Raw genomic sequence first — 18,142 nt, 5'->3', positions numbered from 1 at the left:
ATTTCCTCAATTAAATGATAGTGAGTCTTTGAGATTCTTTACCCTTGAGGCTGAGAATGTTCAGTAACTGAGTATATTCAAGAATGAGATAATAGATTTTAGAATATTAAGGAAATCAAGGGATATGGGGTGAGTGGTGGAAAGTGGTACAGAGATAAAAGATTAACCATATTCTTACTGAATGAAAGAGCAGGTGTAAGGGGCCAGATGGTCTACTCTTGCTTATTTTTCCTATGTTCTTATGTGCCCTCTGGTCAAATTAGCATTTTTGCTATATTAGTTTTCTATCTCCTAACAGGGATTCAGTCACCTCTCAAACTGGCATTTCTGGATCAGGGAAATTTTCTGCTATATGAATTAACTGAAGTGATTATTTCACAAAGGGTTTCTGTTGCCAGACAAAGTTTTTAGTCTGCTGTTCTATGGTGAATTTGAACCCAGGTTCCTAATGTAACCTGAGAACTGAGCTATCCTGATGAAGAATCAATATATTAAAGTAACACAGAATTTACATTAGCTAGAAGAAGTGAACGAGTTGCAATTTTCCACATTGTTAAGTCTCACTTTCTTCTTGTGGAAGATGTTTTTGTTTTGAAGTATACTCAGTAATCATGGTAATTATTAGATAGAGAGATATATCACAGGTTTATTTTCATTTTTATTTCTTAATTGTCTCTACAATCCTGACCCTGATGCAGAATTGCAGAATCTGCATGTAATGGTCAGCACTTAAAAAAAGTGAATAATCAAAAGTTGTATATTGTTTTATTTTAAATGAAATTGTTACAATTCTGTAAAAATTTAAAGATGTTATGATTAAGAACTCCAAAATCAACAATCTCAGGACCTAATCTTAATTCTTCTTTAATTTTATGTTCGCATTTTTGTAAAAGGAAGGCAGATCTGCCAGTAGAAATCATGGATTTATGATCATGTCACTTATGATTTTCTATCCATTTATTTCCCAGTGGGGAAAAGTCTGCATTAGTAGAGTGTAGACAGAAAATATTCTCTTTTAATATTGCATTAGCCTGCTCTCCTAATGAATGTCCAAAAACATATTCATTAGATTACAGTGTAAATGGGAAACATTTCTTTGAAATTAAATCCTGTGGCATAATCTGATTTTGAAAAGCTAATTTTTAACCTCCTGATAGATTTTACTTCACTTGAAATGTTTCTGTGTTGTTCTAGTTACTATATGAATGTATAATCTTTTAAAGTAGTGAAATACTGCAATCATTATTTTAGCACTACAGTAAGAGGAACTGATGAGATCGCTTCTGAGTTTAAGTGATAGTCCTACAGGTTTGTAGAATGAGTAGCTGGGCCACTTAGGATAATGAAAGTTGCAGGTTTGATTTGTGGACTCTGCTGATTAAAAGCGAGCAAAGATATGGGCATCACAATACATGCTAAAAGTGGCACTATATGGATATAAAGTGAGGACAAGATTAGACTTGGCTTCAGAATACCTTGTTGAGGCTCCTGTGTGAATAGTGCCACTCGGGTGAGCTGCAGTAAGGTGTTGCAACTGCACAAGGTACCAGTTTTATCAGGATAAAAAGGGAAAGCTATCAATGAAAACAAATTCAATTAATATATTTTTGTGTATGATTATTGCTAGTGGCTGTACTGTAGTTAGCTCAGGATACTGTTAAAATTTTTTGTATAATTAATTGACGAAATGTAAAACTGACATTTTACTATCTGAATAAAGTGCAATTTTGCAGGTAAAATTAACACTGGCAAAAGCTGGTTTGAGCAACCATTTTTTTTATTCACAAATTTTTAGTTACAACTGTGAGGCAATTAAAATGTTCAAGTGCTGACCTGAGTTGGGAAGAAATATTTATACCACTCTATTGGGGGGGGGGGGGGGGGGTGGAGTAGGAGGAATTTGAGAATCTCTTAATTTGATTATTTACATTCCATCAGCAGAACCGTGTTAATATTTAGTCATAAAGGTAATCCAATACCACTTGACCTTTGGCAGGAAAGCATATTTACCAGTAATTGCTTTTGATAACTTCAGGATATCCCAAGGTATCTTTGGACCATGAAATGTAGTCAATGTTGTAAAGTAGAAAATGGGCAGATAGCACAAATAATAATGCTCTGGTTTTGGTTCAAAGATAAATTGGGAGAACCATCTTTTGTTTCTTCATATCATATAACATTATCATATGGATCCACCTGAGACAGCAGACAGGATCTTTTGTTTAATATAGTCTTTGAAGGACAGCATTATGTTCCCTCACCAGTGTAAAGAGGTTGACCAATGTGTAATGTGCTCATATGGCTAGAGTGAATTTTGAGCTGTCGTCCTTTTGATTCAGTTGGGAATGTGATCTGAGCTAAATCGACAACTTGAGTGTTATGGTAGCATATTTGCAGTTATTTAAATATCAGTCCTTGTACAATGATCAGAACATCATTAAACTTGTATTGGCTTTGCAGATGGCATACATTAGTTTACTTTAGTTACAGGAAAAATTTTGTCGTAGTGGTGTGCTTCAATGCAAGGTGTGGCTGTTGGGATATTCTGACTGAAAACAGCCAACATGTTATGAGTGTGATGTCAATGATTTGTATTTCCAAAATTATATGCTGTACACTTCACTGCACAATTTGTTTTTTGGTTCTGTGTTTTTATCTTGGAGAATTTTTCTTCCATATTACTAAAAGATTTTTTTAGGCTTTATGGATATTGACATAAATTCTCTTTGTTTTAAGTCATTCCTAGCTCTGGTAAACCTACTCTCATCTTACCAAGCTGTCTATGAACTTATTGGTAATCTGCCACTGCCAAACAAGGCGGTATACTCCTTACGTGAAGTGCCAAGCTCAATTGTTGTAAGTGGAACTTTTTTTCCTGAAAATACTTTATAGTTGATGTATTTTTAAAATTTGTTCTGTATAATATTTTTAAAATAGAATTATTTATCTTAAAATTTATCTGCAGGTTTACTTCTGATAACAAGAAATGGCATTTTTTTTTAATATCAATTACTTGGGTTTAGAAATAAAAGTGCCTGGTTGAATGATGCTCCAGCAACACTCATGAAACTCAGCACCACTGAGGACTAAGCAATACCTTTGATAGGCACCCAATTCTTCACCCTAAGCATTCACTTCTATTATCAATGCACCAGGCTACAGTGTGCACCTGTCTGCAAAATGCATTATAGCAATTCACAAAGGCTTCTTTAAAAGCATTCCCTAATACACAACTTTAACACTGGCAGTAACTATCTGATATCTGATTGGAAATCCAGATGGTACAGCATCTTTCTCTGCTTAATCATACTGGAGTCCTTTTTCCCATAGTCCCTTTAAACACGGAGTCTCTGTTTCCTGCGCTCCCTCTAAACTAGCCAGTGTCCGGTTCCCTGTGCTTCCTTTAAACTCACCAGGACCCATTCCCACCTCCCCTTTTTAAATACAACAAGCCCTGTTTCCCACACTCCATTTAAACTCTTTGGGGCCCTGTTTCTGAAGTCCCTTTAAACAAATTGTGCCTCGTTACCACACTCAGATTAAACCTAATGGGTTCACTGGACAATTTATTAAACCCATGTGTCAAAACTGAATTAGAAATGTCCTGGAGTATTAATAGCAGTAACGTCCAATAGTGTGGAAAAATCCACCAGTCTAGCACAACCAAACTTCTGAGGGTGCAGGATTATTAGAGTTTTCCTGCAGAAGAATGAGAGTTACAGCTATGTGGGAACAGTGCCATCTGCAAATTCCTCATCAAATAACACTCTATCTTGACTTGGAGAAATATCATTATTCCTTCATAGTCACTGGTCTGAATCCTGAAAATCCCCAACCAACAGCACTGTAAATGTTTCTTCACAAGATGAATGGCAATAGTTTAAGAAGGTGGCTCATCAGCACTTTTTCTAGAGTAATTAATATTATGCCATAAATTCTGAGTTATTGGTAAATAATTTAAATGTTATTCATAGAGTCATACAAGCAGAAATAGGCCCTCCAGCCCAGCATGTCTATGCCGACCATCGAGGTACCTTTTATTCCATTTACCAGCACTTGATCTGCAGCCTTCAATGCATTGGCGATTAAAGTGCTTGTCTTGATACTAATCAAATGTTGTAAGAGGACCTGGCTCCACCACCCACTCAGAGAGTGTGTTTGTTCCAGATTTCAATCACAAATTTCTTCCTCGGAACCCCAATAAATCCCGTACCCTAAACCTATGCTCTCCATTTTAAGTACCTCTGCTATGGGGGAGTGTTTCCTACCATATACCCTATCTTTGCACCTCATAATTTTGTGCACTTCTATCAGGCAACCCCTCAGCCTCCTCTGCTTCATGGAAAACAAATCCCACCTGTCCAGTTCTCCTCATAACTGAAATGTTCCAATCCAGGCAACATTGTGGTGAATCTCCTCTACACCCTCTCCAATGCAATCATATCCTTCTTGTGGTGTGGTGACCAGAACTGTATATATTACTCCAGCTGTGGCCCAACCAATGCTTTATAAAGTTGTACCATAATTTCTCTTCTATTCCCCAGCAAAAGGGGCGTTAGAAATTAGCTACAATATATTTTACAGAGTGTACACACAATTGCCATGGAAAAATAAAATAAGGGGTCACACATTTAAGTTAGCAATGAGGTGAAATATTTTCTCTGAAATTTGTGAGCCTTTAGTATTTTCTTCCTCAAGGGGTGGTGGAAACAGTATCTTTGAACATTTTAAAGACAGAGGTAGATAGATACTGGATAAGCAAAAAGGTGAAAAGTTGTATAGAAGGGGAATGAGGAGTTGAGGTTATAATTAGATCAACCATGATATTATTAAATAGCAGAGCAGGCTTGAGGGACCAAGTGACGCACCCCTGCTCACAATTCACGTGTTCACATGTAAGCTTGTAGTGGAGGCAATAAGGGTTTAACTCAGTAGATGGAGTGCTAATAAAAGGACTGCTTTGTCAAGCTCCAGAGTTTTGTTGATACAAGTATCCGTGCAAATGGGGAATACTATATTCCATTATACCACATTTTTCTCATTAGCCATTTCAGAACCCACAAACTGGAGAGGAAGTAAGTCATCTTCCATTCCCAAGGGATCGCCTAAGAAGAAGATGTACAGTCAGTGATTCAGGGAATCAGGAGGTGAACAACTCAGTGCAGGATACCCAGTCTCTGATCTGCTGTAGTAAGCATTGCATTTATGTGGGTGATTCAGGTCAATGATGGTTATGTTGGAGGACTTGATAGTTAAATTTCATGGTGAGGTGGTATTTTCTCTGTTGTTGGAGATGGCCATTGGCTGTGATAATTGAATGTCACAGAAGCTACTTGTCACTTAAGGCCCCAATTTAGAAGCTGAACAAGTCTGCTAGATCCAGATACAATTAGTTTCACTATTGGATGGAGGGAATTTCAGTTCTTCAGCATTGTTAGGTCAAGGATACTCTCTGTGAAACTTCTTCAGCAATGTCCTGGGCACCTCTGCCAACCACAACCATCTTTGCTGAAACTACATATGACTCTAGCCATTGCTGAGTCTTCCCTCTGATTCTCATTAACTTTTGATTTTACTAGGCCTTTTTGATGTTAATCGAGCAATTGCTGTTTTAGCATTAAATGCAGTCATTCTCGCTTTACCTTAGGAAATCAGCTCTTTTGTCCATATTTAGATCAAACTGTATTGAGATTAAGAACCTAACCTAAATATGGATGCACTGGTTGTTAAAGGATACTTTTGATGAATCCTTCCATTGCATTGTTGATGATTGAAAGTGCACTAGGTTGTTGTTTAGTTACCAGGCTAGCAACCCAAAGGCCTGAACTGTCGGTTCAAGTGAGTTTAGAATTCCGTCATAGCAGCTACAGCATTTAAATTTGCCTAATTTAAAAAAAAAATCAGATATTAGTCATGCCTGCCATGTAACTGCTTTTCTTTTGTTTAAAAACACTAATTCCTTTAGGGAAGAAATTCTGCAATCCTTGCCTTTTGCTCCAGACCCACGTAACAATATGGTAATTGCCTGTTGGCTGCCCTTTGAAATGGCTTGGCAGGTCACTCAGTTCAAGCATTTCAGGATGGGCATTTAATGCCGGCTTTGCTGGTGATTCCCATAGCTCTTGACTGATCAAAAAGAAAATGGCTGTTTGAGTAGTAATTGACAGGTGGATTTCTGTTTTGTGAACAGAAAATACTTAAGCAATTCTCCACTTTATTGGGTTCATGTAGATGTTCTGGACACAATAACAGGTAAACTGAGATACTGTCAGTGCTCCTAATCATTGACATTTCCATTGTACTCAGCCATTTCTTCAGGTCATGTGGAGAAATCAAATTGAGTGAAGACTGAAATCTCTGATGCAAGAATTTTAGGAGGAGGCTGACAAGAGTTACCCACTGGCATTTCTAACTAAATATCATTGCAAACACTTTTTTTTGAAATGTTCTTTAATCATTTAATTTTATTAAGCAAGATGAAATATGAGTTCGACCCATCAGTCTGTAACAAACTGAAAGATACAGTAAAGAATGTAACTTCTCTTTATTTTAAATTAATAGTTTCAAAGTTAAATTTATTAGGTGCAAGATTGGGCTCAACAGTATCAATTGTTCACATACTATGAGTTGGGAACCAAATTAGCATCCAAAGCACAAGTGCTCACTTCCAGTGGAACTCACACTGGATCTATTCATAAACAAGTGGGTCTCTATATCCACAAGGAGGCATATTTCGAAAACTAGCTCAAGGCACCAAGCAAATGTCACAGCTACTTCTGATCTCAAGATCTCTAAGGTCACTCCCAAATCCAGACTGCCTCCAACAGTGCATATAACTCCTCTTCTAATAATGCCCTATAGGCCTGTGATCTTACTGTTCAACCAACCAACAATACTGACATGTCATATTATCTTCCTACCCAATTGTCCATGGAACGAGATCTTTGATTCTGAGGCTCACCATTTCTCTCCCAATGCAATCACAGGAAATTAATGCATTTACTTGTACATGTTCTAGCTGCACAGTTTAATGCAAAATCCAGGGCTTCTTGAACCTCTTTGTTTCAATGTCCATATTAACACTGAGATAAAAGCTCAAAAATGTGTCTTCTAAATTTATAGACTGTTGAACATGTTGTAATTAATGGATTATATACTGATAACTTTATGAGCGACAGGTGAAATATCAAACCATAATCAGCCTTCAAAGTTATAACAGTTGCTTTCATTTTATTTAGTGAGTGTTCTGTGGTCACAACCAAAGAACATTCCCAAAGAGCAACATAGCCAATAAAATATTTTTAACATGTAATCAGTACTGTAATGATGCAACATAATCCCACTTAGAGTAGTGACATAAATGAATGGGGTTATTCAATCATAATTATAGCTTTAGTGGTATCAGTTATGAAATAAATGTTAATTGAGATCCAGGTACAAGTCTGCCTTCTGCCTGGTTAGCTCTATGAGATCTTAAACATCCACCTGAAGGTTTAAGGGGTCACTTTAAAGCCTGCAGCTCCCAAGAAATCAGTCCTCATTATCAGTGTACTGGTGTCTGATTGGTTTATGTGCTTAAGTCTCTGGAGCAGAACCTTTCATAAATAGTTTTCATATTTAGAGCTAAAAGTGTAACTGGCAATCAAAAGCTTTTCTTTAGCATCTTCTATCTTGTGATCTGCTGTTTGAAGATGCTGGAAGCACCTTCTGCTCTTCTGATTTGTTAAGCAGATTTTTATTATAGTTCAGTTCTAACATTTGTTTGCCTATTTTACCTCAGAATTTTGGTCACAGAATGAACAGTTTGAAATAACTGTTGCGCTACAATCAATTAAAATATGAAAAGGATGCCAAGTGTTTCAGGCTTACTTTGCAATATTGCTATATTATAAGATGCTTAAACTTGCTGTTTGTAAACCAGGTTTGATAGAAATGCAGCTAATATACCATTTGAACATTTGGCCTCAACATCAAGATTCATTAGCTATATCTTGTATTTTAAATGCCTCACAAATGGATGTTTTCATTTAGTTCAGCCTATATTGATACTCGAGTTGTCTGCTAGAATAGTACCTAAAAAAGAACAAACTATAGTGCACAGTTTTTTAATCCTGTTACTGCATAGACTAACTTAAAAGTTAATTAGTATTAGTATATTTTGTCTACAAAATATACAAAACAAACTTATAAATAACATTGTTTTTTGTCCACTATTTTATACTACAGCCTCTCTATATTGTGATTACAATAGGTGTAACAATGTTTCTCTTTTAAAGGATGTAATTGACCGATTGATAATTATCAATTCAAATGCCAAAATACACTCGCTGTTCAACTATGAGCATTCCCATATGTTTGGACTTAGGTAAGCAGGAATCCTACTAACATCTGGAAATAATGTATTCGTGCAAATGTTCTTGTTCATTTCAAAGGAGAACAGATATCCTTCCCTGAAGGACGTCAATGGAGCAGATGGATTTTTAATGACATCTGGTAGTTTCATAGTCACCATTACTGATACTAGATTTTTATTCCAGATTTATTTATTACTTGAACTAAATCTCCCAGCTGTGGTGGAATTTGAACTCTTATTTCCAGATCAATACTAGTCCAGTACCTCAACCAACATGCTGCTGTACTATACTTTATGTATATACTATGGTCTAGAAATTGCTCCACCGTGTTTTGATTTTGGACTCAAACCGGAATTGTGGGTCATTCTCATATTATTTATAAAACTTGCATAAGAAAAGAGAGCAGGTTTTCTTGTGTAATGCTATACTGAAACTGACTTCCTTGACTTTAACACAATGTTCTACTGATGTGTTGTAAATTCTCCTCAATATCAGCATGTAGTCCATTAGGAATATGCCACTATGCAACTAACATTCTTCCAGCTCTGAGCAAGTGTTGCCACTGAGTGAATTGGTGTTGCAATGATGCAAGAAAGTGGGGAAAGTCCTCCCAGAGTATCAGAGAAATCTGAACATGCTGGTGAAGACAGTAACCACAGGAGGCATGTCCTTTGTATAAGGAGGCAATGGAGATCCACCAGAGCTTCCTGGCAGGAGTTACCAGCGAGGCCTTAATAAAGATATGAGTATAGTCAATGAATGCCCTCCTTTTGGGGAAACCTGCAATGCAGATACTTGCAAGTACCTGCTCTGGCTGTTCATGTAGTCTTTAAAAAAAGTAGATGAAATCTTCCCTGTTAGAGTATGGAGTTTGGATGAATTTCCTAATGTTTCAATGAGCATCAAGCTTGATATATGGCAGAAATCAGCAGCAGCTTGGAGTGATTCTGAGGACTGAAACTGAGAGTGATTATGACTTTAACCTTAATAGGGGCAAAGCAGCCAAAGTACACAATGGGTGATATTGAGGCCATAGTAGGTCGGAGATCTCAGTAAGGACTAAATATGCAGTTTGAGTATTGGCACTTTTAACAGCATGATTTCAGGGAAAAGTTGTTGGTAAAGTCTGGTTCTTTGTGAATAAGTGAGAACCTTGATTTTTCAGATGGATGAAACTGAAACTCTCATGCTGATAAATTTTGAGTGTTGCACCAAAAATTCCAAGATAAGTGAAAATTTCATTGAAAGCTAAGATAAAAACATCCAGAAATGAATGCAAATTTCTCTGCTTTGGTTTAAGCTGATTTTCAACAGCACTTGTTTTTCCAAAGAGTTCTGTGAATAAATATTCAGCTGTAGCGGTTGCTACCGCGGAATAAAACAAGACTCACTCGGAGGATTGCCAAACAGAACTGGTTTATTTTCCCGCCTTGCACAGGCCCTTTAAGGGAGAAAACTCCCGCCCAAAAAACCGGCAATGACGTAAGTCCTACGTCATGCGGGTTCTCCCCGTCGCTCGGAAAGACGAGGCCCGCTGCCATCTTGGGCCTCGTTGCTCCGACACTGCGCGACCCGACTGCCGAGCCGGTTCGCCCGACTAGATGGTGAGTCGCCACACAGCCCCATATGTTGAATTCCTTAAGATACCACAACTGCCATTGCTTTTTTTGTTGTCTTTTGATTATTAAAAATTATTTTTGCTGTATTATAAACTGACAGCAGCAAATGAAATTGCTTAGTGCTACAAAGTAACATGCTCCTATTTAATGAAGTAGTGTAGCGGTTCTTACTGCGGAATGAACACAAGACACTAGTCGTAGAGTTTCAGAACAGAACTGGTTTATTTTCCCGCCTTGCACGGGCCTTTTAAGAGAGCCTGTTCCCGCCCACTCAAAACGGCAATGACGTATACGCCACGTCATCAACCCTTTCCCGCGCACGGGTTCTCCCTGTCGCTCGGGGAAGACGAAGGCCCACCGCCATCTTGGGCCTTGCCGCTTCAATGACGCGCGACCCAACCGCCGAGCCGGTTTGCTTGCTCGGACAGTGAGTCGCTACACAACCCCACCCCCCCCCCCCCCCCCCCCCAGAACCAGCGATACGGTCCCCAAGGTCCATGGGCTGTGTTAGCCGCTGCTTAGGAGGCCGGCCTCTGCGTCGCGGTGCTGGAACCTCGACTGGTTGTTGTAGATCTAAATGGGCTGGTTTGAGGCGGTCCGTCGTGAAGACCTGCTCCTTGCCCCCAATGTCCAAAATAAAGGTGGACCCATTATTCCTGATGACTCGGAACGGCTCCTCATATGGTCGTTGCAACGGTGTCCAAGGTGTGCCCCTGCGAATGAAAACAAACCTACAGTCTCGTAGTTCTTTGGGCTGACAGGATGGGGCTTGACTGTGCCGCGAGGTGGGAATTGGGGCCAAGTTGCTGAGCCTCTCGCGCAGTCTTTGCAGGACTGCCGTGGGTTGTTCCCCTTGGTCCCGAAGGGAGGGTATGAAATCCCCTGGGATGACCAGGGGCGCTCCGTACATGAGTTCAGCTGACGAAGCGTGGAGGTCTTCTTTGGGGGCAGTGCGTATGCCGAGCAGGACCCAAGGCAGTTCGTCGACCCAGTTAGGACCCTGCAGGCGGGCCATCAGGGCTGAATTCAGATTGCAGTGGAAACGTTCCACTAACCCATTTGATTGAGGATGGTAGGCCGTGGTGGTGTGCAGCTGCATCCCCAGCATGTTCGCTAATGCAGACCAGAGGCTGGAGGTAAATTGGGTGCCTCTGTCTGAAGTGATGTGGGCTGGAACACCAAAACGTGAGATCCAAGTTGTGAGCAGCGCCCGGGCACAGGAATCAGTCGTGATGTCAGTTAGAGGGGTTGCCTCTGGCCACCTCGTGAACCGGTCAACGATGGTAAGGAGGTACCAGGCCCCTCTTGAAACCGGCAGAGGGCCTACAAGGTCGACATGGATGTGGTCGAACCTTCTACGGGTAGGCTCGAACTGCTGTGGCGGGACCTTGGTGTGTTGTTGGATTTTCGATGTCTGGCAGTTCTGGCAGTGCTGACAAGTCCTGGCCCACTCCCTGACCTGTTTGCACAGGCCATGCCAGATGAACTTGCTGGCGACCAGCCGGACAGTTGATCTGATGGACGGGTGCGCCAACGCATGTATTGAATCGAAAACGCGTTTCCGCCAGGCTGCAGGAACTATAGGGCGGGGTTGACCTGTTGCGATGTTGCAAAGGAGGGTCTGCTGACCAGGACCAACTAAGAAATCTTGGAGCTGCAGGCCCGAGATTGCGGTTTTATAGCTGGGCAGTTCGTCGTCGGCTTGCTGTGCGTCAGCTAGGGCCTTGTAGTCGGTACCCAGGGACAGGCTGTGGATGGTTGGTCTGGAAAGTGCGTCAGCAACGGCATTGTCCTTCCCAGAGACATGTTGGACATCCGTTGTGAATTCGGAAATGTAGGACAAATGTCTCTACTGATGAGCTGACCAGGGATCAGAGGCTTTGGGGAAGGCGAAGGACAAAGGCTTATGGTCAGTGAAGGCGGTGAAAGGCCTGTCTTCCAAAAAGTACCAGAAATGCCGGACCGCCAGGTACAGCACTAGAAGTTCCCGATCAAAAGCGCTGTATTTCAGTTCGGGTGGTCTAAGGTGCCTGCTGAAAAATGCCAAGGGTTGCTAACTGCCTTCGATTAGTTGTTCCAGTACCCCACCAACCGCGGTCTTGGATGCGTCCACCATGAGGGCGGTTGGGACATCTATCCTAGGGTGTACAAACATCATGGCGTTTGCCAGGGCGTCCTTGGCCTTAACAAAGGCAGCCGCAGCCTCGTTGTTCCAGGCAATGTCCTTGCCTTTACCAGCCATCAGCGAGAACAAAGGGCGTAGGATACGGGCTGCTGCAGGGATGAACCGATGGTAAAAGTTGACCATCCCCAGGAATTCCTGTAGGCCTTTGACTGTGTTGGGGTGGGCAAAATGGCGGATAGTGTCCACCTTGGCAGATAGGGGTGTTGCTCCTTCGCTGGTGATTCTGTGGCCGAGGAAATCAATAGCGTCAAGCCCGAATTGGCACTTGGCCGGGTTGATCGTGAGGCCAAAATCACGGAGACGGAAATACAGTTGGCGGAGGTGGGAAAGGTGTTCTTGGCGGTCACGGCTGGCAATTAGTATGTCATCTAAGTAAATGAACATGAAGTCCAGGTTTCGGCCTACCACGTCCATCAGCCGCTGGAACGTCTGTGCGGCGTTCTTAAGGCCGAACGGCATTCGAAGGAACTCGAAGAGGCCAAATGGGGTGATAATCGCAGTTTTGGGGACGTCATTGGGGTGGACCGGGATTTGGTGGTATCCCCGAACGAGGTCCACCTTGGAGAAGATGTGAGCCCCATGAAGGTTGGCTGCGAAGTCTTGGATGTGAGGGATGGGGTAGCGGTCTGGGGTGGTGGTGTCATTCAGCCTGCGATAGTCGCCGCAGGGCCTCCACCCACCGGTGGCTTTGGGGACCATGTGCAGGGGGGAAGCCCAGGGGCTGTCTGACCTGTGAACAATCCCCAGCTCCTCCATGCGACGGAACTCTTCCTTTGCCAGGTGGAGCTTGTCTGGAGGTAGTCGTCGTGCTCGGGCATGAAGTAGTGGCCCTGTGGTAATGATGTGGTGTTGCACCCCGTGTTTGGGCATAGAATTCGTAAACTGAGGTGCCAAAACTGATGGGAATTCAGTTAGGAGCGTGGTGAACTCGTTGCTGGACAGGAAAATGGAGTCCAAGCGCGGGGCTGGTAGGCTGGTTTCTCCCAGGGGGTAGGTCTGGAAGGTTCTGGAGTGGACTAGCCGTTTCCCCCGCAGGTCGACTAACAGGTTGTGGGCCCGAAGGAAATCGGCTCCTAGGAGTGGTCGGGCGACGGTGGCAAGGGTGAAGGTCCAGGTGAAATGGCTGCTGCCGAATTGTAACTGAAGTGTACAGGTACCGAAAGTCCGTATCGTTGTGCTGTTTGCGGCATTGAGTACCGGACCTTGTTGCCTGTTACAAGTGTCACGGCCGGTCGGGGGCAAAATACTGACCTCTGCTCCAGTATCGACGAGGAAATGCCGCCCGGACTGCTTGTCCCGAACGAATAGGAGGCTTTGTCGGTGGCCAGCCGCCGTAGCTGTTAGCGGCGGCTGGCGCTGGGGTTTCCCTGACTTGCAGGGTGGGCGGCATCGACGGGCCTCCGCGCCCCACCTCTGATGGTAGAAACACAGTTGTTTGCCATTGTCGTCGTCTGTGTTTCTGGGGTGTGGTCGCCTGGTTGCTGGGACTGGTTTAGGCGGGCGTTGGGCTTGCGGCCTGGCGATTTGGCCGATGGACAAACCGCGCTCACGTTTTGGCCTTCCACAGGACGTCTGCCTGGGCAACCACCTCACACGGGTCGCTGAAATCAGTGTCGGCCAACAGCAGGTGAATGTCATCGGGTAGTTGTTCGAGGAAGGCCTGTTCGAACATTAGGCAGGGCTTGTGTCCCTCGGCCAATGCCAGCATCTCATTCATTAGGGCGGATGGGGATCTGTCCCCCAGGCCATCGAGATGAAGCAGGCGGGTGGCGCGCTCACGACGGGAGAGGCCGAAGGTCCAAATCAGAAGGTCTTTGAAAGCCGGGTACTTATCCCCCTCCGGAGGAGACTGGATGAAGTCACTGACCTGGGCAGCTGTCTCCTGGTCCAGAGAGCTGACCACATGGTAGTACTTTGTGGAGTCGGAGGTGATCCGCCGAAGATGGAATTGCGCTTCGGCCTGGTGAAGCCAGACGCTGGGATGAAGCATCCAAAAGGTGGGCAGCTTGAGTGCCACTGTATTGGATGCTGCGTTGTCGTCCATCGTGCAGGTCCAAAATCCATTTGGACCATCGGGGTCAGCAATGTAGTGGTTGCTACCACGAAATGAACACAAGACACTAGTCGTAGAGTTTCAGAACAGAACTGGTTTATTTTCCTGCCTTGCGCGGGCCTTTTAAGAGAGCCTGTTCCCGCCCACTCAAAACGGCAATGATGTATACGCCACGTCATCAAACCTTTCCCGTGTGCGGGTTCTCCCTGTCACTTGGGGAAGACGAAGGCCCACTGCCATCTTGGGCCTCACCACTTCAACGACGCGCGACCTGACCGCCGAGCCGGTTCGCTTGCTCGGACGGTGAATCACTACAGTAGTAACATAACATCACCTTAAAGTTTTTACGTAAATAATCCACCAATGTGTCATTTGTGATCAAATTGACAAATGCAATAAAAAATATTGTTACTATTCTATTAAATTTAAACCTACTAGTGTTCTGACCCTTATTTTATCCAATTAATTTCTTTACTTTCTGAGCTACCTCCCTTCATTACGCCTTCCTAAGGCAATATATTATTTGACTATTTTTTGTTGAATATTTTATTCCAAGTTATTCTCCTAGTCAATGAGTGGTTTTCCTATACAGGATCAAATAAAGTGTGGTCTTTGACCTTATAATGACAGTTACAAAGGAGAGTTTTTTCCATCACTGAATGTAGTAGCATTCACTGATGGCGAACACAGGCAGTGGTATTTTAGAGGAGACTTAACAGAAGGGTAGTCAGATCTTGCCAAGTTAATAACTTTTATTGCTGACATCCTCTGTAGCCTTTTCAATAGTCTTAATTGAAATTGAACTCCTGACAGCTTTCAAGGGCATGATGAATGTGATTCCAGCCTTTAAAACAAGACAAATCATCATTTTTGTTCCATTGGTCAATTTGATCATAACTGATACCTTGGTGAATTGCTTCTATGAAACATTGTGATATTACTTGTCTTTATCCATTGTTGCATTTAACTTCAGAGGTTCTTTTTTGTGCCAGCTCATCTGAAATTTCTCAGGTTTTGAGTCCAGAAATAAATATTCCAATATCTAGCACACGGTTTCAAACTTTTAATGTCAATGGAATTTTATCATTATTTAGTGGGACTAAAATATTGAATATGACAGACTTTGCACATCGGGAGCATGGTTAGAAAAGTTAAGTACAGGTAACAATATGAAAGGACAAAATCATGAAAGTAACAAATTGGTCAAAACACCCATCACACTAGATGTTTGTTCCCACTTGAGAAACCTCTTTTTGTTTCATATCATTCATTAACCTGATTTTCCTTCATCTATTTGAATGTTCATGCATTGACTAGAAAATTGTGTGCTTCATTTATAGAAAACAAGCACATTTTTGTTCAGTTATTAGGTATTATTCTGTTCTTTCTGTAGGCTGCTGAGTGTTTTGTGCTGCAATCTGGATATTCTTTTACTTTTGGAATCCCAATACAGTGTATCAGAAATTCTCTTAAATGCACAAAAGGAAAACATTAAGGAAGATTTGGAAAATCTAGGGTAAGGTAATATTATTGGCATTTTACAAGTTTTAGATTTTAAAACTATTTTTTCCTGAATCAATTATAATTATGTATTTAAGGGACTTCATAATTGACGGTCTCTCTGTGGAGAGAAATCATATACTTATCCGCATGGATCTTGTTGGGGGAGCTTCGGAACGGGTTTTACCTCCAAGAGTTTTGCAGAAGGTTGGAAAATTCTCCATTTTTCCTATTTGTCATGTTGCTTCATTTTTATTTTAAATGGAATGATGTATTTGTGTTTCTCTTGGCCCCAATGATGAGCTCATTGACTTTCCTTTGCTGATAATGGTATGTCAGCTTCTCCTTCGAAAGTCTCTTCCATCCTCCCTGACATTCTGCAGCTTCTCCATGATGCCCACGTTGCTCTTCCCTCAAATCTTTCACTGACACCAGTTAAGAAACCCTTCATTGTCAGTGCTCCCACCTATCCTAGAAAGCTGTTGTGAGTGTCCCTTGGCGCCCCCTAGCCTCTTTCCCTTACAAAAATCCCACATTTCATTTGTCTTTCCAATTACTTGCTGTACTTCTATGCTGATTTTCTTTGTTTTTTTTTGCGCAGTGACAACAAATACCAACATTTTAATTACTTCATATCTTAAATAAGTCTCTGCTATTCTATTCGCCCTACCTAAGTGCACAATCTCACAATTCATGTCACTATACTTTATCTGCCATCTTTTTGGCCACTCATTTAATCTATCATTGCCCTTTGTAGATAGTTTGTGTTGTTCATAAAACTTAATTTCCCATGTATTTTTCAATTGTGAAACTCGGACATATTATACTCTGCCTCGTCATCTAAGTCATTAATGTAGACTAAATAGCTGTACCCCACCCCACCACAGAAGCCAGAAGTACTTCACTAGTTATAGCCTACCTGTTGCTTTCTTTTTGTTAACCAATCATTTATCTGTACTAATATCTCACCCTCAACATCACGAGTCCTTATTTGTGCAATAACCTTTTACTTGGCACATTTTGATTTAAATTCAGTTACTGAATGTGAATATCTCTGGGAAGGACAGGATTTATTGTGCATCCATAACTGCACTTGAGAGTTAGTAACAATCATAGGTTTTGAGTCACAGATAAGGTAAGGATGAGATTTCCTTCCTTGAAGGATATTGGTGAATCATTTATGGTTTTACTACAATCCAGGTTACTTTTAGAAATACTAGCTTTTTTTATTATTCGAGATTTAGTTAAAATTCCCGAACTGCCATGGTGGAATTTAAAGTAGTAATTCTCGTCCCTAGTCCTTTAGTCCAGTCCATTAAAAGCTTGTCCAGGAACAACCACATAGCTGCCTTATCACATGACTTTTAGAAATTCAAGTACTCTACATTCACTGGCACCCTTCTGTCTTTCTCATTACTTGCATCCTCAGTAAACTACCAAAGCTATTTCTGATCTAGGGGAATCTGATATCACTTCCTTAATAATGGATTCCAATGACCAAAAGACATAGGAGCACATTTAGGCCATTCGGCCCATCGAGTCTGCTCTGCCATTCAATCATGGCTGATTTTATTTTTTTCCTCTCAACCCCATTCTCGTGCCTTCTCCTCATAAACCTTTGATGCTCTTACTAATCAAAAACCTGTCAACCTCCACTGTAAATATATCCAATGACTTGGCCTCCACAGCCGTCTGTGGCAATGAATTCCACAAATTCACCACCCTCTGGCTAAAGAAATTCTTCCTCATCTCTGTTCTTAAAGGGATGTCCTTCTATTCTGAGTTTGTGCCCTCTGGTCCCTAGACTCTTCCACTTACTGGAAACATCCTCTTCATGTCCACACTATCCAGGCCTTTCAATATTTGGTAATGAGGCGCGGTAGTGTAGCGGTTAGCATAATACTATTACAGCGCCAGCGACCCCGGTTCAATTCTGGCCACTGTCTGTAAGGAGTTTGTACGTTCTCCCCCGTTTCTGTGTGGTTTTCCCTTCAGGTGCTCCATGTTTCCTCTCCACGTTCCAAAAGACGTATGGGAAGTTAGGAAGTTGTGGGCATGCTATGTTGGCGCCGGAAGCATGGCGACGCTTGCGGGCAGCCCCCAGAACACTCTACGCAAAAAAATGCATTTCACTGTGTGTTTTCGATGCACATGTGACGTATAAAGATATCTTATCATCCTTCTAAACTCTAGCTTTCCTGACAAATGGTGCTGAGCTAGCTGGCCTGTATTTCTCCATATTTTAGTTCCTTTCCCTGTTGAATGTAGGTGTTACTTTGCAGATTTGCAGTCTGCTGGAACCCTTCTTGATCCTGGGGAAATTTGGAAGCTGACAACCAATGCATCTTAGCCACCAAATCGCCTCTTTCGTAACCTTGTCTATTGCATTTGGTGTTCTTGATGTGGCCTCCTCCACATCAGCAAGACCAAG

The 18,142-nt window shown here is 42.1% G+C and overlaps 1 protein-coding gene across 3 annotated transcripts in view; it reads left to right on the top strand.

Annotated features, from left to right (window-relative positions):
- The window catches only part of tbc1d32 (TBC1 domain family, member 32), a 173,442-nt gene that overhangs the window by 66,876 nt on the left and 88,424 nt on the right, over positions 1-18,142 (top strand). For all 3 annotated transcript variants that reach the window (XM_052024592.1, XM_052024591.1, XM_052024593.1), the window contains exons 23-26: positions 2,737-2,856; positions 8,277-8,365; positions 15,605-15,727; positions 15,810-15,918. In XM_052024592.1, coding sequence (XP_051880552.1) covers positions 2,737-2,856; positions 8,277-8,365; positions 15,605-15,727; positions 15,810-15,918 — 441 coding nt within the window. The remainder of the gene's footprint in view (positions 1-2,736; positions 2,857-8,276; positions 8,366-15,604; positions 15,728-15,809; positions 15,919-18,142) is intronic.

Source organism: Pristis pectinata, chromosome 10, assembly GCF_009764475.1.
Source record: "Pristis pectinata isolate sPriPec2 chromosome 10, sPriPec2.1.pri, whole genome shotgun sequence".
Lineage (NCBI taxonomy): Eukaryota > Metazoa > Chordata > Chondrichthyes > Rhinopristiformes > Pristidae > Pristis > Pristis pectinata.
Note: the sequence above shows the minus strand (reverse complement) of the source record. Positions and strands in the feature narration are given on the sequence as shown.